At 44.6% G+C, this 25,843-nt stretch overlaps 1 protein-coding gene across 1 annotated transcript; it reads left to right on the top strand.

Annotated features, from left to right (window-relative positions):
* The first annotated feature begins 5,117 nt into the window (after nt 1–5,117).
* TNFSF12 (TNF superfamily member 12) lies at nt 5,118–24,242 on the top strand. The gene is made up of 7 exons (XM_075859261.1): nt 5,118–6,166; nt 12,374–12,409; nt 15,215–15,296; nt 15,427–15,495; nt 17,931–17,966; nt 18,041–18,165; nt 20,227–24,242. Exons 1-7 carry the CDS (start codon nt 5,999–6,001, stop codon nt 20,476–20,478), a joined length of 768 nt encoding a protein of 255 aa, XP_075715376.1. The 5' UTR covers nt 5,118–5,998; the 3' UTR covers nt 20,479–24,242.
* Nucleotides 24,243–25,843: the final 1,601 nt, after the last annotated feature.

The following is a 25,843-nucleotide window of genomic DNA, read 5'->3' as shown; positions in this document are numbered from 1 at the left end:
TACTTTACAGCGGTAACCACCTCCAGTTACCGGATGGGACCTGGCTGCAGCGGTCTAATGATACATATTTCATTATAAGTCTACAACAGCGTTGTGCCTGTGCTAGCACAACGTCAAGAGATGAGCTCAATTGACTTTCCTCTGTTTTATTCCATTATTTTTGGTGATCTGCACTATGTGGCGCCGTGCGTTTTTTTTGCTTTCTCTCCAACTTCTCCTGTTCTGCACAATACATCTTTTTCCCCAGTAACACTTATGGAACGCCATTTAAACTGGAGCATCCCCCAGTTCTCTTATTGGTCCTCTACTTGATGAACTCCTCCTGTCACATCAGGACTTCTCTATGGCCGGCACCAGCCCAGATATGGAACACTTCTGTGGCCAAGTGTGACGACATCTCGTCCAGACCACACAGGCGCATACTACTTGTACTACTACTACTATTATATTAACTATACTATTATTATTGGTACTACTTCTACTGCTGTTACTATATTACTACTATTGCTACTACTTCTAATATTAATACTTTTACTGTTACGACTAATATCCTACTACTACTATTATAATTGTTGTTTTTTAATGTGCCATTTATTGTAGTATGCTGTCCATATGAAATACAGAAGGGTTTAGGAACATGACGTGAGACAACAAAAACAACTAGTACAATAAACACCAGCTTAATAAAGGACAGACTGGTACAAAAGGAGAGAGGATCCTGCCCACGAGGTCTTACAATCTACAACGGAAGAGGGAAGGAGACGGTAGGTGAGGGTAGAAGCTTTTCATCCGGTAGAGTAGTGGCTGCAGGGTTATTAAAGGTTGTAAGCTTTTCTGAAGAGGGGGGTTTCTGGTTGTTTTTGAAAATGTTGATGATGTGAGAGAGTCTGATGTATTGGGGTAGAGAGTTACAAATATAAGGGATGCACAGGAAAAATCTGGGTGATGGTGATATAAGGAGAAGATAAAAGGAGAGAAAAGCAGTAGGTTTTGTGAGGACCAGAAATTACATGTGGGGAGGTATCGGGATATTAAAGAAAACATTTTTTTGAGGCGGTGGCAAGAGCTTGCAAGGGCTTGAATGTGCGGTTGAAGGACAGGGCGGAATGGAAGGTTATCCCAAGGTAGCAGACTTGTGAGACTGGGGAAAGTGTGGAGCCATAAACTGTGATTGATAGTTCTGGTATGGAGGTTGGGTGAGATGGAAGAAAGGTGAGCTCCGTTTCTGGGGAACCAAAAAGGAAGGAGACACAGCTGATAGACACTCTAATGCCCTGGATAGCAGAGAGGTAATATCTTGGCCCGAGAGGTAAATTTGTGTGTAGTCAACATAGACGTGGTACTAAAGGCCATGGGATTTTATAAGTTGTCCTAGGCCAAAGGTTTAGATGGAGAAGAGCAAGGGTCCTAGGACAGAGCCTTGAGGGACGTCAACAGAGAGAGGTCAAAAGAAGGAGAGGGTGTGCGGGTAGGAGACGCAAAATTTTTATTTGGTGAGGTATGAGGAGATCCAGTAGAGGACCAGGTCGGTGATACCAAGAGATGAGAGAATTTGGAACAGGAGGGAGTGGCCGACTGTGTCAAAGGAAAAGGACAGGTCTACAGGGATAAGAAGTGCAGAGGAATGAAGAGGACTGGTCTAGAAAGAGTAGCACAGAGTAATGTAGAAGGCAGAGGACAGGTCTAGCAGCAGGAGCACAGAGTAATGTAGAAGGAAGAGGACAGGTCTAGAAGGAGGAGCACATAGTGTAGAAGGAAGAGGAGAAGGTCTAGAATGAGGAGCACAGAGTAATGTAGCAGACGACAGGTCTAGAAGGAGGAGCACAGAGTAATGTAGAAGGCAGAGGACAGGTCTAGCAGCAGGAGCACAGAGTAATGTAGAAGGAAGAGGACAGGTCTAGAAGGAGGAGCACATAGTGTAGAAGGAAGAGGAGAAGGTCTAGAATGAGGAGCACAGAGTAATGTAGCAGACGACAGGTCTAGAAGGAGGAGCACAGAGTAATGTAGAAGGCAGAGGACAGGTCTAGAAGGAGGAGCACAGAGTAATGTAGAAGGCAGAGGACAGGTTTAGAAGGAGGAGCACAGAGTAATGTAGAAGGCAGAGGACAGGTCTAGAAGGAGGTGCACAGAGCAATGTAGAAGGCAGAGGACAGGTCTAGAAGGAAGAGCACAGAGTAATGTAGAAGGAGGTCAGGTCTAGCAGGAGGAGCACAGAGTAATGTAGAAGCACAGGACAGGTCTAGGAGGAGGAGCACAGAGTAATGTAGAAGGCAGAGAACAGGTCTACAAGGAGGAGCACAGAGTAATGTAGAAGGCAGAGAACAGGTCTAGAAGGAGGAGAACAGAGTAGTGTAGAAGGCAGAGGACAGATCTAGAAGGAGGAGCACAGAGTAATGTAGAAGGCAGAGAACAGGTCTAGAAGGAGGAGCACAGAGTAGTGTAGAAGGTGGAGGACAGGTCTAGCAAGAGGAGCACAGAGTAATGTGGAAGGCAGAGGACAGGTCTAGAAGGAGGAGCACAGAGTAATGTAAAAGGTGGAGGACAGGTATAGAAGGAGGAGCACAGAGTAATGTAGAAGGCAGAGGACAGGTCTAGAAGGAAGAGCACAGAGTAATGTAGAAGGTGGAGGACAGGTCTAGCAGGAGGAGCACAGAGTAATGTAGAAGGCAGAGGACAGGTCTAGAAGCAGGAGCACAGAGTAATGTAGAAGGAAGAGGACAGGTCTAGAAGGAGGTGCACAGAGCAATGTAGAAGGCAGAGGACAGGTCTAGAAGGAAGAGCACAGAATAATGTAGAAGGAGGTCAGGTCTAGCAGGAGGAGCACAGAGTAATGTAGAAGCACAGGACAGGTCTAGGAGGAGGAGCACAGAGTAATGTAGAAGGCAGAGAACAGGTCTACAAGGAAGAGCACAGAGTAATGTAGAAGGCAGAGAACAGGTCTAGAAGGAGGAGAACAGAGTAGTGTAGAAGGCAGAGGACAGATCTAGAAGGAAGAGCACAGAATAATGTAGAAGGAGGTCAGGTCTAGCAGGAGGAGCACAGAGTAATGTAGAAGCACAGGACAGGTCTAGGAGGAGGAGCACAGAGTAATGTAGAAGGCAGAGAACAGGTCTACAAGGAGGAGCACAGAGTAATGTAGAAGGAAGAGGACAGGTCTACAAGGAGGAGCACAGAGTAATGTAGAAGGCAGAGAACAGGTCTACAAGGAGGAGCACAGAGTAATGTAGAAGGCAGAGAACAGGTCTAGAAGGAGGAGAACAGAGTAGTGTAGAAGGCAGAGGACAGATCTAGAAGGAGGAGCACAGAGTAATGTAGAAGGCAGAGAACAGGTCTAGAAGGAGGAGCAGAGAGTAGTGTAGAAGGTGGAGGACAGGTCTAGCAGGAGGAGCACAGAGTAATGTGGAAGGCAGAGGACAGGTCTAGAAGGAGGAGCACAGAGTAATGTAAAAGGTGGAGGACAGGTCTACAAGGAGGAGAACAGAGTAATGTAGAAGGCAGAGGACAGTCTAGAAGGAAGAGCACAGAGTAATGTAGAAGGCAGAGGACAGTCTAGAAGGAAGAGCACAGAGTAATGTAGAAGGTGAAGGACAGGTCTAGAAGGAGGAGCACAGATTAATGTAGCAGAGGACAGGTCTAGAAGGAGCACAGAGTAATGTAGAAGGCAGAGGACAGGTCTAGAAGGAGGAGCACAGAGTAATGTAGAAGCAGAGGACAGGTCTAGAATGAGGAGCACAGAGTAATGTAGCAGATGACAGGTCTAGAAGGAAGAGCACAGAGTAATGTAGAAGGCAGAGGACGGGTCTAGAAGCAGGAGCACAGAGTAATGTAGAAGGCAGAGGACAGGTCTAGAAGCAGGAGCACAGAGTAATGTAGAAGGAAGAGGACAGGTCTAGAAGGAGGAGCACAGAGTAATGTAGAAGGTGGAGCACAGAATATTGTATAAGGTGGAGGACATGTCTAGAAGGTAAATTACAGAGTTATTTAATGAGACTTTGACAGTAAACAGATCATTAGTGACTTTGGTTAGGGCCGTTTCAGTAAAGTGTTGGGATCTGGAGCCAGATAATGGAGAGTTGGATGACAGGTGGGTAGACCGTTCAAGGTAGACAATTTGTTTAATGTGTTTTGGAGCAAATAGAAGTAGTCAGACTTGGCGATAGCTGGACAAAGGGAACGGGTCGAGAGATGGCTTCTTTAGGATGGAGTTAATGTGTACATGTTTAAATGAAAAAGGGAAGATGCTCGTGGTTCGTGATAGGTTATAGGGTTATAGATATGAGTAAGAGCTGGGATAAACACAGTAGAACGTTTAGGGATGAGGTTGGATGGAATTAGGCCAAGTGAACAGGTGGTGAGGAGTGATTTGGAGCATAGGGTGGAGAGCTCTTCATCAGTAATGGTGGAGAAGCAGGTTATGGGGGAGAGCACTGAGCAGTTGTGCATTGGCGTTGCAGAGATTGTATATTGAAGCTTTCTCTAATGTTGTTGATCTTGTGTTTGAAATGTGTGGCAAAATCCCCAGCTGAGATGAGAGATGCTACTACTACTACTACTACTACTATTATTACTACTACTACTACTACTACTACTATTGCTGCTGCTACTGCTACTACACCATTTCATGTATATACACTACTACTACTACTACTACTACTACTACTGCTGCTGCTACTACTACTAATGGTACTGTTACTTTAACTACTACTATTACTACTACTACACTACTATTCATATTCTTATTATTATTACTACTGCTACTATACTACTATTACAACTTCTCCTATTACTAATAGTACTATTACTATATTACTACTTCTGCTGCTTCTACTACTACTGCACTACTACTATTTTTACTAGTATTACTTTCTACTATTAGTACTACTATTACTACTACAACTATTCTTATTATTACTACTACAACTACTATTCTACTATTATAACTACTATTACTACTTCTACTATGCTAGTATTACTATAACTACTACTACTATTACTACTACTAACATTTCTACTACTATTCCTAGGGTCAGACATCGACTTACAGGGTAGTCACTTTTGCTCGTCATTAGTACAGAATAGTGTTCTGGTTAGCTGGGTGAGATGTCTTTGACGCAGCTTTTGGGGGTACTGATTGTCCTTCTAATGGAGAGCTATTTTGCATACTTTTCCCAGGGAGCATTGCCATCTACTAGCTGGATCTCCACAAGAAGAATCAGAACCTTCCAAAACCTACAAGGTCCTGTCTTGCATAGTCATTATCTCCATCCATCTGTTTGTTGTCTTTGTCTCCCGAGCAGAACTCTTCTCTCCATTGCCTTTACTATTGCCTGTCATTACTTCCCCCTCCTCCTGTCAGTGCTTTATGCAATCCCTCCACCTCTTTCCGACTTCACCACCATGTCTCTTACAGTCTCCCCCTCTTGCTCCTCCTCCCCTCCTCTCCTTCTATTTCCTGTCATTCTTTATTTTTCCTATTCTGGATATCATCCAGAGACAAGAAAAACACGAGAGTTCTCCGGGACCAGCTGAGTACAAGTCCTCCAACTCCTTGTTCTTCTCCTTACTTCCAGCCTCGTCCTCCTCACGTTGTCTGTCACTTCCTTGAGAGGACACCCTTCTTCTAACGGGATCTTCTCTATCATCAGTGGTCTCCGAATATCCACTTAACCCTTTCATTGTCCATGTTCGTGAAAGTATGAGCGACACGGTACAAAATGGCCGATCTACGGTCAACTCATCGTCTTGTCCTATCACAAATTGAGAGAAATTTTTGAAAGACTCTTGCTGAATTTTTTTTTCCATTTTAGTTTTTTTTTGCAACATGGATCCTCCATCTTCATCCCATGGGTTACGGGAATCTTGTGTTTTATTCATTCCATAGAAAGGTGGAAGGAACTTTAAGAACTTTCAGATATTTTTGAACATTTTTAATTTTTAGGTTAGGTTTGGGTGGTGGGACCATAGAATGAGTTAGAATATAAGAAACGAAGTAACATCAATGTCTCGCTGGAGTAAGAAAGGAACAGGCAGATATGATCTGCTCCCACTGCTTCTCTTGGCACTGGCACTAGGGGGCACCTCTCTTGTCCTGGCATCCTTGAATCTGCTTCTGACCACCACCTCCTGGGGCCAGAACCTGTGCCAGGACCAGGCACAGCAACACCGGGTAAGGAACATGTTGTATGTATATCCCCTGACCGTTATAGAGTGCTGATATACTGCATGTATTTATTAGACCCTGCCCCCGGCGGGGGCCCAACCAAAGGTTTAAGGCATGCACCCACATACAATGTAGAACTGAGACAGTATCACACATGATAGGCTTAGATACACAGCTCAGCAGACAGTATCACACATGATAGGCTTAGATACAGCAGCTCAGCAGACAGTATCACACATGATAGAATAAGATACAGTGGCTCAGCAGACAGTATCACACATGATCGGATTAGATACACTGGCACTGCAGATAGTATCACACATGAAAGGATTAGATACACAGCTCAGCAGGCAGTATCACTTATGATAGGATTAGATACAGCAGCTCAGAAGGCAGTATCATACATGATGGGATTAGATACACAGCTCAGCAGACAGTATCGCACATGATAGGATTAGATACACTAGCACTGCAGATAGTATCACACATGAAAGGATTAGATACACAGCTCAGCAGGCAGTATCATACATGATAGGATTAGATACACTGGCACAGCAGACAGTATCACACATGATAGGATTAGATACACCGCTCAGCAGACAGTATCACACATGATAGGATTAGATACACAGCTCAGCAGACAGTATCACACATGATAGGATTAGATACCCTGGCACAACAGACATTATCACATGATAGGATTAGATACAGCGGCTCAGCAGACAGTATCACACATGATAGGATTAGATACCCTGGCACAACAGACATTATCACACGATAGGATTAGATACATAGCTCAGCAGACAGTATCAAACATGATAGGATTAGATACACTGGCTCAGCAGACAGTATCACACATGATAGGATTAGATACACTGGCTCAGCAGACAGTATCACATATGATAGGATTAGATACACTGGCTCAGCAGACAGTATCACATATGATGGGATTAGATACACATAATAGGATTATAGAAGTAATGAAAAAAACACAGAACTTATTCAATATGCAAAAAAAGATGTTAAGTGGGGTTTCCAGTCTCTAAAAATTGATGGCCTAACCTCAGGATGGGACATCAATAGCTGAATGGTCGGGGTCTGACTGCTGGGACCCTCGCCAATCAGCTGTTTTGAAGGGGCCGCAGAGCTCGTACCAGCGCTGCTTTCCCTTCATTCCGGTCACTGCTCGTATTGTGAATCGCTAACACCGCAGTAGCAGCAGTTCTTCGTGCAACAACCTTCTCCCTGTGATACTGAGAACCGCCGCTACAAGTGTGTTGGTGATTCACAGTACGAGCAGATAAGGAATAAAAGAGGAGCAGCGCTCGTACAACCGCCGCAGCCCCTTCAAAACAGCTGATCGGTCGGGGTGCCGGGAGTTGGGTCCCCACCGATCAGATATTAATGGCCTATCCTGAGGATAAGCCATCAATTTCTTGTTGGCCACAGCAGCCATTTATTAAGAAAACACAACAGAATAAAAATGACTCCAAATTCCAAAATATATTCATCATCGTGAGTGATACCATAAACACAATTCGCATTAACAAAATATACCCTAACCCAAAACATAAGACCGATCCCGAACAGACAATTAACAAAACATAACAGGGCAAGTCCTTGGAGCTACAAACTTGTGAAAAACAGCCATCTGCCCACAGTAAATTTTACCCCCAGCCGTAGGCCCGGCTTGGAGGCACCAGCAAGCCCCTGCAGATGGTGTGAAATTGAACAGCCCCGACTCCTAAGGAATAACACCCTAAGGAGCCCCTAGCATCAAGCTGTATGTTGCCAAGACAACCTGTCTTTAAATCCAGGGGGATCCATACCCACTATGTATCCCCCCACCATATTTTTCCACCAATTCCAAGGACTCACCCCACCAAAGCGAACAGGCCTTGACACCCTCAAGCCCGGAAGTCACGCCACAAACACAAAGTTTGTTCGATTCCCTCCTGCAAACCCAAACACCACATATCCACACCCACATCCGTCCGCCAGAAAGCACCCTCTCCTGCCTCAAGGTCCAAGTGCCGCACGCAGATACCGCTATTGCGGGCGACGAAGCTGGACAACGCACTGTTGACTTTTATGCGGCTTAATTAAGCCTCTCAACCGATTGAGCAAGCCCCCAAGTCTTGCGCGGTACTATGTCAGACCAAACCGTGACGACACCAGGGTGTACAGACCACAAAACACAACAGATCCTGCTTCACGTCCCTGACAAGCTCACGGAATGGTCGGACCCCAAGATCATTGCCCTCAACGTGCAGGACGAGGATGTTGAGAGCTGTCAAGCAGTGATTAGGCCTGGAACTCAGGCAAAACCCTACCCCAAGCCATGCCACAGAACCCGAGCCACTAGATTGTAGCAGCGCTGCGCGAAAAACCCAGATGTTGCCCGTTAGGCTGGACATCCGCCCTAAGGGCACCCCAATAAACATAGGAGTTACCCATTATCCAAATGATAACCCACATACAATCCACCACCCCATAGGGTGAGACAAAGAAAAAACAGATACAACACATGTAGAAAAGAAAGAATTATAACCCTAGAGAGAGGCTAACACCCTAGAGAAGCCGAGGACGCACATATGAGTGGAACCTAAGTGATGACCAATCCGCCGCACTCCAGCCTTATCCAACCCCCACCGAACTGCCCCAGTAGCAGTGCCAATGTGGAATGAGTGAGAAGATAAATCAGAGGCCTTAATCCCTCCACATTCCATGCACCGCTTGAAAACCACACTGAACTGATACCTGGACAGGAAGGAGTCATCGGCATGCCGCAACAAAGGGATATCATGCCAAAATCATGCAGGCAACTGTCCGGGCAAACCAACACCCTGGTACCGCAAACAGCACAACACTCCTAGCCCGACCCAACTGGTCCGTCTTGGACCGCCGCAAATAAAACTCCACCCGATCGGAATAAAGGTTGACATCATCCTGTAATAAACCCCCTGGATGCTTCGTGCTTGGGGACACCAGCTCACCACACGGGAGGGCACCAAAAAACGCTCGCGAGAATGTCAAGCGAAAAAGCGGAACCTCATATGGAGAACGACAAACCAAACCCAATTACCCAACGAACTGTATCAGTAAATGGAAAGAAACAGGACGCCTGCGATCCTGGCACACCCTACCCCTACTAAAACCCCGCAAAGCCCTACCCACAAGGAAATAAAAAATAGATGCTGCCTCCCTGTCTATTTTTTGATTGCCCAGTATTGAGGACCGTGGACCTGGCACCCACCGTGGACCTGGCACCCACTTGTGGTCTGGTGCTGTGGAATTCTTCTTGTTTGTGCTACCCACAAGGAAGTCCTTTGTGACATCTTTCCAGCCATTAAGCTGGAAGCCTAAGGCAAGAGCGGCCACAAAGCGATTCACGCGAGACACAGACCAACTCGACTCAGCCCCATGCCCCAATAGGAACAGTAAGTCAACCAACTTGTCCTCATCCGAGGAAACATCACTGAGTGACTGAACCCAGTCCTTCCACTACCACCAATAAGTCTAATAAGCCGCCCAAGTTCTGCTCACCAAGGACTGATGTATCAGGTCCCCCGCCACTCATACACAAGATCCCATAGATGAAGAGGGCAATGAAGCCACTACGCGTCCGCGTTGGGCACCAACTTCTGGAAACAATCCCAATGAGAACAAGAGAGAGCAACCGCAACATAATTAGTCACCCCAGCACATGAACAGCCACAACCCAGACATTTGGATGTCTGAATGGACCCTAGCAGGACCCTCAGAGCAAACATGCTTGAATTTACAGGCCGCCCCAAATATGCACTGGCGCTCGTTGAATTGCCAACAAAGGCCAAGTTTTGAAGTGGCACCGGAGCCTGACTGCCCCGCCGCCCCGACTGCCCCTGCGCTCCTTTTAAAGGACTGACCTAACTAGGGCAGTTACTCTCAACCACAAGGCGATGTCCCTGTGGTCCCAACGAATATTAGGCCGCACCACATTCCATTGGCGGAATTGCTCATAGTAGAGCAACAAGGCCAGTGCGCCGTAGACACGATGCGCTTCTCCGGTGGCATCCATATAACAAAAAAGTGCCGAACAATGTTCGGGTGCCTTCTTGCCCAACCACACTAGCCAAGATTGCAAAAGCTTGCGACCAATTTACAAACGTTTGCGGGATCAGACGATCTCTATGCTTTTCTTCCTCTTCCTTCTTTCCCTTAGCTAAGTTAATTTTTCTAACAGCAGAATGGAGAATATTTCCACGTACTCCTCTTTCCAGATTTTCCCTCTAACCTCCCGTTTCAGATGAGCTCCCAACAGACATTCAAAGCAAACGTACACCTCCCCTTTCACTCTATTATCCAGCCTCACGCCATCACCGTCCTTAGCGGAGTTCGTTTGTACCGATAATGCCACAGGGGTGCGTCTGTCACCGCCTCAGATGCCGGTGACTGAGGTAACCGCTCCCCATCTTCCTGAGCCGTCCACGCCATTCATGGAGTAGGAGAGTGGACTCCAGCTGTCTGCCCCCGTCCGTATGCCCCACTAACTCCCTAATGCAACCCACAAGTTCTCGCAAACTGTCTCCTGCTACGCCACCCGACGCCAACCCAGGGTCCACCCAAGGGGAACCCTACCCCGACCTATAAATCACAGAACCCCCCCCCCCCAGACAGAGGAGACATGAGAAGAGCAGGAAAAGGAAAAAGAAGGTGATAGTAGCGCACTAGGCTTCACAGGCGTAGTGGAGCCATCAGCCAGGACTTCTGCACCGCTTTGCGAATCCAACAACTTGCGAATGTCCATCTCATCGCGCGGACGGAATCCTGGCACATGGTCAATCCAAGACTTCGAGAGGCCCCTCCAAGGACCCCTTCAACTCCGGACAAACGCTCTGTGGGAACAGTAGAGCCAGCCGACTGCTGCTCGTCACTCGCCCACAGCACCACCGGCCTGCGGCCTCCGATAGGCGACCGCCGCCCTTGCGTTCCCGCTGTCTGCCGTGGCTGATGCATCCACCAGCCAACACGTCACCTGTGGAGGACGTAATCCCTCCACTTCATCCTTGCATAGAACAGGAGGCAGGAGAACTGCCCGGAAGGGTAGGCCGCAAGCCTCTCTCCTCCGCAGATCCCCGCCGCGTGTAAGGATTCCTCCTGGCCCTGGATCTCACAGCAGCAACTGAGCCACCAGAGACCAGGGTCGGAGGGTCCCTGGAGGGGCTCCGAATGCGGCGCCGGGACCTGGGGGCCATATTAGGGCTGTGCCGAATCGGCATGCGTGAGCACCGGGTATGGCGGGGGGCGACAACTGGCTGGAGGCAACAGGCTCACTAGAGAGCTGCGTCTCCAGCCACCCTGGGCCATGAGCAGCATCAGCCGCTTGTAGCTGCTCAAGCAATAAAACAACCGACTCCATTATACAAGGGACACAGTGTAAACGAGGTGAGAGAGATGTCAGCTCCCGTGTCACCCCGCTAAAAGACCGGGAACGAACGGCGCAGGCTAGTTTTACTCACCAGGCCCCACTTACACTCCACCCATTTTCCCATGGAAACACCAATGACCTTACTGTCTATAACCCTTTATCCTCCATACTAGCTACGTCATGCAGGCCTGTGCTGTATCATAAATAACATGCTCAGATTTACCTTATTACACATGATTGACTTAACAAACACAGTATCACATATGATAGGCTTAGATACACTAGATCAGAAGACAGAATAAAACATGATAAGATTAGATACAGCAGCTCAGCAGACAGTATCACACATGATAGGATTAGATACACAGCTCAGCAGTCAGTATCACACATGATAGGATTAGATAGAGCAGCTTAGCAGACAGTATCACACATGATAGAATTGGATACAGCGGCTCAGAAGGTAGTATCACACATGATAGGCTTAGATATCTTGGTTCAGCAGACAGCATTGCACATAATAAGCTTAGATACCTCGGTTTAGCAGACAGCATTGCACATAATAGGCTTAGACACAGAGGCTTATCAGACAGTATCACACATGGCTATACCAGCTGACATGCCAACTCATGTGCCTTACCTCTATACTGCAGTCCCTGCTGGTTCAGGTCTATACAGAAAATGCTCTTCTATGACATAATGATCTAATTGTTTAGGATGTGTTAGGAGATTTCTAAACGCAGCTCTGGATGTGACTGGTGTATAAGACAGGATGTCTATTTTGATCTTGTTTGTTTAAACTTTAGGTGCGTCCATTGCAAGAGCCCAATGCTGAAACCCAGGTGAGAGAGTCACTCGTTGCATGAATTGTATAGACAAATTGTTCCCTTGCCCCGGTCCTTCTTATACAGCGACATACAAGACTGGCGCCTTTCACAGGACTGGCACAGGGACAAAGGGCTTCTATTTGTTACTTACAATATATGACCCAAGAAGACGGAATCACTGTTGTTTCTGAATATGCCTTTGTTTAGAGGGGCTCTGGGAAACATGGAGCTCTGGTTCTTGCAAAACTTCCCCCAATCAGTGGAGCTGCCAAAAGTCTTCTAAGAAAGAGCACAAACAAATGTTATTCTGCTTTTTAGTATTACGTGAATTCGGTATTTAAAAAAATAATAATCCAAAAATGTTTTATTTCCTTTTGCTGGTTTCTGCAAATGCACCTTCTCTCTCTCCATGCATGCTGAGAGGGCGGGCTCTTATGTCAGAGATGTTCTGTGTGCTCTGGGCCAATCAGATGTCTCCTCCCTGTTGTTGCTCCTCCTCCCTTCTCACAGCACTAGTCTCACAGAGAGAGAGAGAGAAACTGCAGCTGCATCCCCCTTCTCCTGTTTACTATATCATACTAGATATAATTTTTTAGTGACTGAAGAGATTTGTGAACAAAGGGATCTACAGGCTAGTGGAAGGTAAGGAAGACACCTCTTTTCTCACATAAGATATATGACAACGTTTCATATACCCAAATTTACTTCTGATTTATGTTTATAACAAGTTATTACGAAGGTGACACCATAGAGTTCATCATTGAGCAAAAGTTCTGGTAACGTATTCTTAAGTATCTCCACATTAAAACTTGGGGTCCAAAATGACTGGGAGAGGAAGATGGTGGCCGGGAACCAGCTCTGGATTGTACATTACATGGTATTTCTTGAATATTGGGGGGGCCCAACAATTAGATTTGGGGTTCCCTTGCTGGAGTTGTTGTTTGAGATTATCCAAGATATTTGTAATGACCTCAGATGTCACAAAGAAATAAATTACATTGGCAGCCAACCCTGAGATCAAAAAGGTCCTTAAAAATAGGCAACAGTCTAAGGCCACCATGTTGAGTCCTACCATGCCACCAAATATCCAGCTCCAGAACTTTGTATTTGCTAGACTCTATATCCATGCTAAAAAGTAATCTTATAGGAGGGATGTATAACATGACGTCAAACTTTTCATCTTAGGAAACATCTAATTAAGTTGAGGAAAGTTCTTTATTTGAAGTTGCAGTAGGAAAGCTTTTAAAGGGGTTGTTTCACCAGGACGACCACAGTCCATATTCCCTATTAGGACCCCCTGTATGTGCCAGAATGGAGAGGCACTCTCTGGTGGGTCAAACATTACTAGGGGCTCATGGGCCTTGATGCACAATATGAGCTGGTTCCATGGCATGAAACCACTACAAGCTCCTGACAACCAACAGTCATGATTGTGGGTCCGTTGTTTTGGTCCTGGTGACCTGTGATCATGTACCTGTGAGCCTAATCCATACTTCTCTGAAGACAGGATGTTCGCTGCTGATCCATCCCATAACTACAATGCACAGATGAATCCTTTTTTGTTATCTACAGAAAAGCTAAGACCGTTCTTGAGGCTCTTGAGATCTTCTCTTTTAGATTTCCTTCACCTTAAGAATTGTTGTCCTATCTACCTGCCTCCTAACTTTACTCCTTATCTCCATTATGACCAACTTTAAAGGCGTTATCCAGGATTAGAAAAACATGGCAGCTTTCTTCCAGAAACAGTGCCACTCCTGTCCTTGGGTTGTATCTGGTATTGCAGTTCAGCAGCATTGCAGTGAATGGGGCAGAGCTTTAGTCAGGGTCGGATTGGCCCACCAGAGTACCAGAGGATCCTCTAATGGGCCCATGTACTAACACGATAATGGGCCTTAAAAGTCCAGCAGAAGACAACCCCATCTGAAAATCTTAGAACCCAATCGTTTGCCACTCGGGTCGATTTCTTATGGGATGATTTACAAATGACCTATTATGACAAGGACTATGATTAAATAAAAAGTGGACGTGTACAAGTTCTATATAGATGGAGGGTGGGCCCTCAAAATCATCTCCTCTGGTGGGCCTAAGGAACCCCAGTCCGACACTGTCTGTAATACCACAAGCAACCTGTGGACAGGTGTGGCGCTTTTTCTTGAAGAATGCAGCCATGTTTTTCTAATCCTGGAGAACCCCTTTAAGGGATGCCTTCCTTGGTTACTTTTCTTCCACATTCTTTTTGTTGTCACCATTGTCCTCCTCATCATGATTTTCCATATTCCATGTGACTTATGTTGATCTTCTTATAGAAAAGTGCCTGTATACTGTATGGTCACATCATTCCACTGAGTTCCTGGTTAATAAAACAGTCCACCCGTTGGTGTTGGTCTCCTTAAGGTGGCAAACAATAATACAAGATGCCTGGATCTGCTTAAAAGGGCATTCCAGCCAAAAGTATGTATCGCCTATCCACCGTATTGGTAATAAATGTTAGATTGGTGGGGGTCCGACTGTTGGCACATTGGTCGACTGTATCCGTCAGTGTCATAGACTTTGAATGGAGTGGCAGGGCATGCATGACCACTGCTCTCTTTAAATCCTCCTATCCACAGTTGTGTGGTTGGGGAAACGGGGAACGGGACTTCCCCCGTTATAACAATCAGTGGGGCTTTCAGGGGTCGGACCCTGGACCCAGTGGATAGGTGATAATTACTTATAACTGGACTGCCCCTTTAAACTAAAATGATCCAGGATTGACTTCACAGTTATGTGCCTTGGAATGGTGTCCAATTATCCACCAAATATTTTTATGTTTGTTTATAGATCTATTACCAGAATGTCTGGGAAAAACACCAATTTCTTTATCAGAAGCTGACAGAGGAAAGGAGACGTCACAGGCGTTCAGGTAATGCCATACAATGGTGGAACCTACATATTTTATGCCCATATTTTGACCAAAAGTAGAGCTTGAACACTAAATTTTTTGTCTATTTTAATGCAAGATTATCTCCTAACTATTATATATTTATTTTCAGTAAATGGAAACAGAAAAAACAAACACAATAATCGTAAATCTTCAACAGTTACTGCAGCTCATTATGAAGGTAATGTTCAGAAATCTCAACCAGTCTTAGATTCCTCAGATCTTCTGCTCAAGTTCAAACACATTGACAGAGAAGGATAGAAAAATACTACAAAGAAGAAAACCCTTATCTAAATCCTTGACTGTAGTTAAAGAAGCATGCAGATGCAATCAATAGGTTCAGTTATTGTTCAAGCAAAACATTAGAATGGGCGAAAAGTGTGGGTCTATTGAAGAGAATCAAATCACTGTGTGTGTGGTCTACTGAAGGGCATCAAATGGCCATGTGTGGTCTACTGATGAGAATCAAATGACCATGTGTGGTCTACTGAAGAGCATCAAATGATCGTGTGTGGTCTACTGAAGGGCATCAAATGATCGTGTGTGTGGTCTACTGAAGGGCATCAAATGACCACGTGTGGTCTACTGAAGGGCATCAAATGCCCATGTGTGGTCTACTGAAGGGCATCAAATTACCGTGTTTGGTCTACTGAAGAGCATCAAATGACCATGTGTAATTTACTGAAGTGCATCTCTGAATAGGACATTGAATCTTGAAGTTGATGGGCTACCTCAGCAGAAGACCACAACATGTTCTACTAAACTAAGAACAGGAAACCTAGGTTACACTGGGGACAAGCCTTCAAACTTCTACAGCTGAAGACAAGAAAAACTAGTCAATAAACCACAAAAATGTCTATTTCTGCTTCACGCAGATGATAGAGAAATAATTTTTGGAAGACCACATGAATCCATACAGCCAAGTTCAGGTTGGTGTAAGGAATATTTGACACATATCAGGCCCCCTAATACCAATTGACCTTGCCCCTACCTGAGCGTTGTTGCTAAGGACAAACTTTTACACCGTTCAACCATAACACTAAAACCACTGAGAGGTGAAGTGTATAACGTTGATTATCTGGTCACCATGGTGGCTGAAAAGGGGGGATATATTAGGCAGCAAGTGAACAGTAAGTTCTTGAAGTTGATGTGTTGGAAGCAGGAGCAATGTGCAAGCGTAAGTATCTGAGCAACTCTGACAAGGGCCAAATTGTGATGCCTAGACAAATAGGTCACAGAAACTCTAAAATGGGCATGTTTTGTAGGGAGTTCCCGATACAGTGGTTAATACCTACCAAAAGTCATCTAAGGAAGGACAACTGGGGACCTGGCGACAGGGTCATGGACGTCCAAGGCTTATTGATGCACGTTGGGAGAGAAGATGAGCCCATCTGTTCTGATCCCACTGAAGAGCTACTGTAGCACATATTCCTGAAAAAGTTACTACTAGCTGTGATAAAGTTGTCAGAACACGCAGAGTATCGCAGATTGATGAATATGGGGTTGTGTAGCTGCAGACCGATGAGAGTGTCCATGTTGACCTCTGTCCACCGAAAGCGCCACCAATGGGCACGTGAGCTTTTGACGATGGAGCAATGGAAGAAGGTGGCTAGGTGAATCATGTTTTCTTTTAAATCATGTGGAGGGCCGGGTGTGCATGCATTGCTTACCTGGGGAAGAAATGGAACCAGGATGCACTGTAGGACGAAGACAAGCCGACGGAGGAAATGTGATGCTCTTAACAATGTTCTGCTAGGACCTCCTTGGGGCCTGACATTCATGTGGATGTTACTTTGACACATTCCAACCACCTAAACATTGTAGCAGACCAAGTACACCCTCTTATGGCAGCAGTATTCCCTAATACCAGTGCCTTCTATCAGCAGCATAATGCCCCTGCCACACTGCTGGAAAAACATGTCCGATCCATGGAGGGCCCACCTCACAACTTACAGGACTTAAAGGACTGCTGCTAACGTCTTGGTGTCAGATACTACAGGACATCTTCAGATGTTCTGTGGAGTCCATGCCTTGACGGGTCAGAGTTGTTCTGGTGGCACAAGGAGAACAACACAATATTAGGCAGATAGTTTTAATGTTATGGCTGAACATCGCATGGCTACAATATACTCCTTTTTTTATCAACCGTTCTAGGAGGTTAACACATTGTGTCACTATTATCATCTCAAGCTGGTGCTACAAACCTGACCATGAGCTCAGAGTAATCCAATAGCTGCACATTGACCAAATCTTAATCCAGTAGAAAACATTTTCCGATGTAGTTGAGTGGACAACCTGCAGCATTGGACAGCAGTCAACAAATCTGTAGCAACTGCGCAATGCTACTGGGTCAACTTGGACCAGAATCTCAAGATCTTATTGATCCCACAACATGAATTTAAGCTGTTCTGAAGGGCAATGGAGAATTCTAGCCAAGCTTCGGTAAAATGTAACTAATAAAATGCCCACCAAGTACACGTTAGATTTAGAAATCCATAGTGTTCAATAGTCTAGAAGTTTCAGATCTCCAGCATCGGCAATAATTGTTATTGGAGCTAATAGACCTTCTTTACCAAACTTTTGCCTTACATCAATGGTCTCTTTTGTGTTTTACAGTTAAATTGCCGAAAGAAGGAAAACAGATGAATGCAGGTAAGCAGTGGACAAATGTTTTTCCCCCTCTCTTTCCATTGTGTAATATAAACCTATAACCTTTCCTTTTGCAGATGATAATGGTACAATCCTGCACTGGACTGAAGTTCCACGAAACTCTACAAACCCAGTCAAATATGATGAAGGAAGGGGGCAGTTTATGGTCAACGTCAAGGGATTGTTTTATTTGTACTGCCAGGTGAGAGGGATCTGTACCTCATATGTTCTTCACTTCCTCTTCCATGTACTAAATCTGGCTTCCAGTACTTCTGTCATGCTGAATCATGAACATCCTCTGTTAGTTGTCTTCCTCTTCCACCTTCTCTTCTGGTCTACCACATCTTCAGTCATAATTACCACCATTCACCATAAACCACCTTCATCCTTCTTCTCACTGTTACATTTCCCACATGATAAGTGGTCCTTGAGCCGCAACCGGTTTAGCTCTTTCTAAACTGAGGTGCGGAATCTAATGCTCTGTTCACACAGAGTTGTTTTGCAGGCAGAAAAATCTGCCTCAAAGTTCCTAAAGGAATTTAAAGGAAATACAGATATTGACCAGCCTGTGAGTTCTTGACACGATTTTCGCTGCGTTTTTCGGCCAAGGCCATTGAGCGCCACAGGCAAAAAATGCAGCAAAAAAACACTATCTCTGCCTCTCATTGATTTCAAATGGGAGGTCAGAAGCAGAACTGCAGCAAAAAAGAGCGGCCTGAAAACTGCTGCGGAAATAAAACGCCTCCGCCTCCCATTGAAATTAATCGGATACAGTTTCGGTCGTTTTTTGCGTCAAAATCAGCATCTAAAAACTCTGTGTGAACTGGACCTAAGGAATTGCCCCATTCTTCACCCTTAAGGAGGTATGGGCTTTCCCGGTCGGATTCTCAGGTAGCTGTACTCAGAGTAGTCACGCTGCTAGACATCTAGAGCAGGTTTAAAGGCCAGGTCCGGAAGAGAGCCAAGGGTCATCACCTAGAGAGTGGTCAGGATACAAGCCAGAGGACCAGGCAAGCTCGTAGTCAGAGAATGGGCCAAAGGCCAAAAGCAGGAGTAGAACTACAAATACTTGGTGACAAATCTAAAGGCGGAGGACAATATCAGAATCCAGTAACAAGGTCATATTCATGATCAGACTTAAATAAGGCTTAGAAGAAAAATAAAAAAGTGAGGTGGCAACATAGGGTGAGTATGTTCTGTAGGAAGGTGCCAGAAAAATTAGAAGTTGCCCAAAAAATAGGCACAACTCTATGATGCATTGGTGGAGCCTCACGTCAGAGGGCAGATGCTGCCGGTGTCCAGATGCCCAGAAGAACAATGCCCATAATACTGCGGTAGATATACAAATAAAGAAAAAAGATGGGGGAAATTCTCCGGATGAACACCAATTGTAGCGCAAGTTCCCAAATGTAGTGACCGTGATTTCACTTACAGACTGTCATTAGTTTGTTAAGTTTTATTTGTGTCAAATAACAACATGTTTTGGGACCAATGGAGTCCCTTCATTAGATTCAACTACGAAATATGAATACAGATGACACCTCAATATAGAAGTAAAAAAACACAGTAACGAGGATGACAAAGCCTGGCTAAGCTAGGTCAACCTCATTACTGTGTTTTTAACTCAACCAACTAATGACCGTCTGTCAATGAAATCACTGTCACAAGATTTGGGTACTTGCGCTACGATCAGTCTTTATCCGGAGCATTTCCTCTATTACCCTGGTAAGTTAGGAACAACACAATAGCTCACAAAAGGAAGCACCTTGATTTATAGACCAGGACAAGCAGCCAGGTCCTCTATTTCTAAGGTGTTGCTCCAAGATGTCCTTAGAGCGGGCTGTTCACCACAAGCAGGAGCACGGTGCTGGAGCGGGGCAGGTATCATTTATGTTCACCACAAGATCATTGTTTGAATAGTAGTCTTGATGTTTCTATCTTCCATACCTTCAATACTATAAGCCCAATTTTGTTACTTTCTCTGTGTACCACATCTTTGATCATAAATACCCTGCCTCTGACCACATCTTCAATCGTGTGTGACTTCTGTACTGTCTTCAACAAGTCTCCTTGATTCTATCGATCTACCACCTACTCATAATCTCCTATGCACTGCTATCTTCAAGAATTCAATAACTTCATCTTCACTGTCTTGGTCTTCCTCTTCTTCAGTCAGTCTTCTGTCATTGCTGTCCTCCTTTCACTGGTCCTATAAAAGTTTACTATGAAGTATATTCCTAGCTCCCAGTTCCTTTCTTCGAAGGTGCACTTTAATGAGGACAGAAGCAGCTATATCAAGTTGGATCTACTGCTAGATGGCAATCTGATATTTCGTTGCTTACAAGAGTTTTCAGCTACTGCGGCAAGCATCCGCGAACCCAAATTGAAGACCTGTAGTGTTTCTGGGCTTGTGGTCCTTCGTCCTGGCAATTCCCTCCACATCAAAACTCTACCCAAAGTCAGCTTGAAGGTAGAGCATTTCCTCACCTACTTTGGCCTTTTCCAGGTTCACTGAAGTTTTTGTTTGTAGATAGTAAAAACAGGACTTGCCATACCCTTGTCCATTATTACACCAATATGCTAGAGGTCGTTCCAACCATCAAAACAACCAAAACAACTCTGAAAATCGGTCCCCGGAATGAACTGCATATGAAAAGATAACTTATCAACTAACCGAAAGAAATATCAAATATAATGAAAAGTACGATAAGGTGCTCTAAAAAAACATGGATGCCACCCACCCACCTTCCCAAAAAAAGGTCAGAATATCATCCGACAGCAGAGGATAAATAGACAATTCCAACCGTTGTATTTCTAAACAATCAAAAATCATGATGCAAGATCCATTTCATGCCAAAACAAAGACTAAAAATCCTGAGTCAACGACAAAGCAGAACTTTACACATTGACTCTATATCTTTATATAAAGAGAAGTAAAAATCCACAGGAAGTATTACGTGTTTTCAGGAAACAGACGGTTACGATAAGAATAAACCAGAAAGCAGAACTTACATGATTACTAGGTTTGTAGGTGGTACAACTATCTAGATATTGGATCAGATGGGAGATAGAAGATTTGTTAAAGAAACAGTTCATTCCGAAGGGTCCTTTTAACACTGCACAACTTGGGCCGTAAACACCAGCGCCAATCAACGAGACAGCTTGTTGATCATGGCATGTTTGCTCCTTTCACAAGGAGCTATGATCAGTAATGTATGAAGACGAGAAATCGCTACTACGATCGCTCGTCCCCAACATTTCCATCATGTCGGCAGCAGATCTCCGTTTACACAAGATGTGCTGCCGACAATGATAATATTTTGTTCTTCGTAAATGATACGGTCGGCCAATGAACAAGCGTTTGCTCGCTCATCGGCTGATGCTTGCCCTGTTTACAATGATCAGGGTAATGATCAGGAACGAACATTCGTATAAACGTTCGTTTGCCCGATCATGGAACATGTAAAAAGGCCTTTAGTCTACTACTAGTCCATGTTCTCGGTCATCTAGAGTATAACAACTCTACACGTTTGTTTTAATCATTCACTAGAGTCAAGTTGACCCATTGTGACCATACATTGTTCCTCTCCTGTCTTTAGGTTGGGTCTTCAAGCTTCTCGATGACTATGGTGTTTTTGACACCCTTAACTGCCTGATTAATCTTCTAGCCTCTTCCACTTTTTTCCAAGTCTTCCAAACTTGTAAGCCTATGGACACTTTTGACATGAAAACAAATATTTTTTACATATGTTAGTAGTTACCTTAAGATAAAAAAGTAGCACTAAGTTTCAGGATGTAATCTCCATTCCTTTATTTTCAAACGCCCTGACATACAGTTTGCAACCTGCTCCTAGTTTCACTTTTTTCTTATGTGGACGTATCCCTCCCAGTAATACATGAGGAATGTGAGGTCTGTGTGTCCAGAATGCTGCTGCCCTCACTAGCTCTTATGTATCAACACAGCTTCATTCCTATAGTGCTGTCTTTCTGCCTGTGTGATCTCCCCTGTGCAAAATACAGACACTGATGCTGCCTTTTTTTGTGATCTCTCCCCGCAGATTCTGCCCTGGGTTTTCTTCACTCTCCCTACACTGATGCTGCCTGTGTGTGTGTGCTCAATTCCCTATCTACACTGGGAAACCATTCAGCATGTGTGATTCCCTCCCCTCCCCTTTATGCTAAGGGTTCTCTAATCTTTATCTACAGACTTTGTGATCACTTTCCTGCCCTGGGCTGTTTCCTTTCTCTTTACACTGATGCTGCCTATCTATGTGGTCTCTCCCACCTCCCTCTGCAGAATCTGCCAGGTGTGCTCTGCTTCCTATCTTCAATGTCATACGGTACAGCATGCGTGATTTCTTCTCTGCACACTCTGCTGTGGGTTTTCTCCACCATATATACCGCATGTGTGATCACCCACCCCCTCCTTGCAAATTCTCCCAATTTACAGCCTGCGTGACCTCTCCCCCTCCCCTAGCCGATTAGGACATGGATTCTCTCCTCCCTCTTTAATACCATGTACAGCAAACTCCCCTCCCCTGGCTGCTGCTATCTCTAACACTAAGAGCATGGGGGGGGGGAGGGAGTAAGGAGGGCCGACACATCCAGGAGCAGAGCCGACACATCCAGGTGTGCTGTCAGATCTATGTCAGAAGCAGCAGCATAGCCAGCTATGTAAAGAAGTTGCACAGACTAAACAGCAGCAAAATGGTAGAACATTTTTGATGAGGACTATTTAGGAAGTTGCTTAATCTTGCATTTAGGACGTAAATGTCCAATATAAAAAATTCAGTGCAAAAGTGTAGATAACCTTTACATGTCATTATCAATGAGTTGCATCTTCCTATGATATGTCCCAAATCCTTTGGGCTTCAAATGTAAGGTTCTTATTCATTTTGTCAAGGATTTCCTCTTTGTGTTCTCAAAAGTCTTTGCGGTGTAGACTGAAGGCCCTTTTATACGGGCCAATGTTCGGGAAAAATAGCACGCTGTATCGTCGATCGGCGCTCATTTTTACGGACAGTATCGCATCGTGTAAAAGCACCTTCGTGTCTGCGAATACGCCTATTCATGGCAGTCATTATGGGACCTTATTTCTGATGCATAACTAATTTTACGGCGCATTAGAATAAGCCTGGCCCGGATGTCCCGTGCCAGGAGGAGAAGGTGCTCGGCTGTCTAATGATAGCCAGGCTCCTACTCGATTGGCTACGATCAGAGTTAACGCAGCTGATTAACCCCTCAGATCCCACGTCAATAGCGACCTCTGCATCTAAGTGATTTACAGAGGGAGGGAGCTGCCTCTATCACCCAAATGCAATCGCGGGCCGCCGATGAGTTACTGTATGCCAATTATACTAAGTATACCGAAGTATTATATAAGCAATCAGAAAATCTCATAATGAAGTCCCGTATTGTTAATAAGTGAAATCTTTTTCATCTCCCCTACCCAAAAAACTCTAATAAAAGTTAATCAATAAGTTCCACGTGCCCCAAAATGATACCAATGAAAACTACATATAGTCCGGCAAAAAAAACAAGCTCTCTTATGGCTACATAGACAGAAAAATGCAAAAGTTATAAAAACATAGGTAAAACATAAAAAAACAAAACACTACATTTTTGGAATTGCTACAATCATATCGACCCATAGAATGAAGGTAACAAGTTATCTAAGCCGCGCGGTGAACGACGTCCATTTAAAACGCAAAACATAACGGAACAGTTTTGTTCCAATCCCTCCCAAAAATTTTTTCGAAAAGTTCATCGATAAAATACATATACCACAAAATAGGTTCATTAAAAAAAATACAATTCATCCCGCAAAAAAATAATCCAAGCCCTCACACAGCTATGTTGAGGGGCAAAATAAAAAAGTTACGGCTCTCTGAATCCGACCATGTAAAAAAAAAATTTGAAAAAAAATTGCTTGGTCATTAAGCGCCAAAGTAGGTCAGTCATTAAAGGGTTAAAGACATTTATCAGCTTGTAGGAACGCAAATGTTCATGAAGGATACTGTTCATACAACGCAGAGTTTATTACAGGACTACAGCGTTCAGTAAATGTTTTGAACATTGGGGATCAGGAAATACGTATCGCAACTGGTGAACTTTTTGTATCAATTTTCGTTTTTTCCTGTATTTCAACTCAACCCACTAAACCTTATGGACTGCGTAAACGGTTCCTGAGCACTGATGTTCTGTACAGGTCACACCCTGATATTTGCTGAATTTATATATCACTGATCACTTTAAAATAAAAGTATATTTTATACATGGGTCAGATTTTGGCATTGTTTTATTATAAAGCTGATGTATTGGGGTAGTATAAAAGAGTGCATAGACCGTTCAGCCATACCATTAAGAGCACTACGCCTCGTGCTGCCGGAACACGTCTGACCATGGACTCCACAAGACCTCTGAAGGTGTCCCGTGGGATCTGGCACCAAGACGTTAGCAGCAGATCCTTTAAGTCCTGTGATGTGTGGCCTCCATGGATCGGTCTTGTTGTTCCAGCACATCCCACAGATGATCGATCCGATTAAGATCTGAGAAATTTGGAGGTCGAGTCAACACCTTGAATTCTGTCAGGTTCCTCATACCATTTTTGAACAAGCGCAATGAAGAGGGGTATTTGGTCTCCAACATCGTTTCGGTAGGTGGTACATGTCAAAGTACGGTGCGGCGTTCACCATCACAAACGTGTGCATGATGATGCCATGGGTCCTCTCCTTCCTTAAAGTTGTTTTTCTAATCCATTTTGGTGTGGCTTTGGCTTTGAGGTGGTCTTGCTGGATAACTAATCTCCCAAGCTACAGTTCTCTTGTAGACGGCAGCAGGTTTTTTCTGAAAGATTTTTGCTATTACCTTGTACCAGACCTGGTGCAGTAAATCCCCCCTCCCCAGCATGATCCTGCGACCACCATGAATGGTGAAGCCTCCTGGTGCCATGCACACAGATCTGTGATAGAATCCTTACACCCCGCCTCAGGTTTGGAGGACTGCCACTCCGGGCGAATCTAACAATGTGTCACGTCCTTTACATTTTTAATTATTGACCTTTTCACTGTACTCCGGGTGATATTCAAGGACTGTTTCATCAAATTCTCAGAGCCATAACTTTTATATTTTTCCGTGGATGGAGCGGTGTGAGGGCTTATTTTCTGCAGGACGAGCTGTAGTTTTTGTTGGTACATACAACTTTATATTACATTTTTTGGGGAGCTAAGGAGACCAAAAACAGTGATTTTGGCAGTTTCAAATTTCAGTTTTTTTTTATGGCGTTCACCGTTCGAGTTACATAATCATATATTGTAATAGTTGAGACTTTTTTTTACGAACGCGGCCATACCAATTTTGTTTATATATTTTTTTTACATTACTTTAGTGGAAAAAGGGGAATTTTTTTTTTTACTTTTAATATTTATTTCTATTTTTCACTACTAATAACTTTGTTAAACTTTTTTTTTTACACATTTTATTAGTCCCCCTAGGGACTAATGTATTGTAGTATATCAGCATTTTCACAGGCTTCTCTTAAGCTCTGCCAGAGACACGGCCTAACAGAGGCAGACAAAAGGTAGACCTGGGGGCATTCACTACACCCCTGGGTTGCCATGACAACCACCGGCACCCCTCGATCATGGTGTGGGGGTGCCGATGAGTTGCCAGAGGGGGCTGGCCCCCTCTTTTCAATGCTTCAGATGTTGCGGTCGCAATTGACCGCAGAATTTGAGGGGTTAAACGGCCAGGAACAGCGCGATCGCTGCTCCCGGGTGTTAGTCCCGTGTGTCAGCTGTAAACCACAGCTCACACCCCCAGCGCATGGATCGCGTTCAGCCCGTGAGCGCCCTCCATACTTCCCTATGAAGCTTATCACG

The sequence above is a fragment of the Rhinoderma darwinii genome, chromosome 3 (assembly GCF_050947455.1).
Source record: "Rhinoderma darwinii isolate aRhiDar2 chromosome 3, aRhiDar2.hap1, whole genome shotgun sequence".
Classification (NCBI taxonomy): Eukaryota; Metazoa; Chordata; class Amphibia; order Anura; family Rhinodermatidae; genus Rhinoderma; species Rhinoderma darwinii.
The sequence above is the reverse complement of the archived record's forward strand: the minus strand, read 5'-3'. Positions and strand labels throughout refer to the sequence as shown.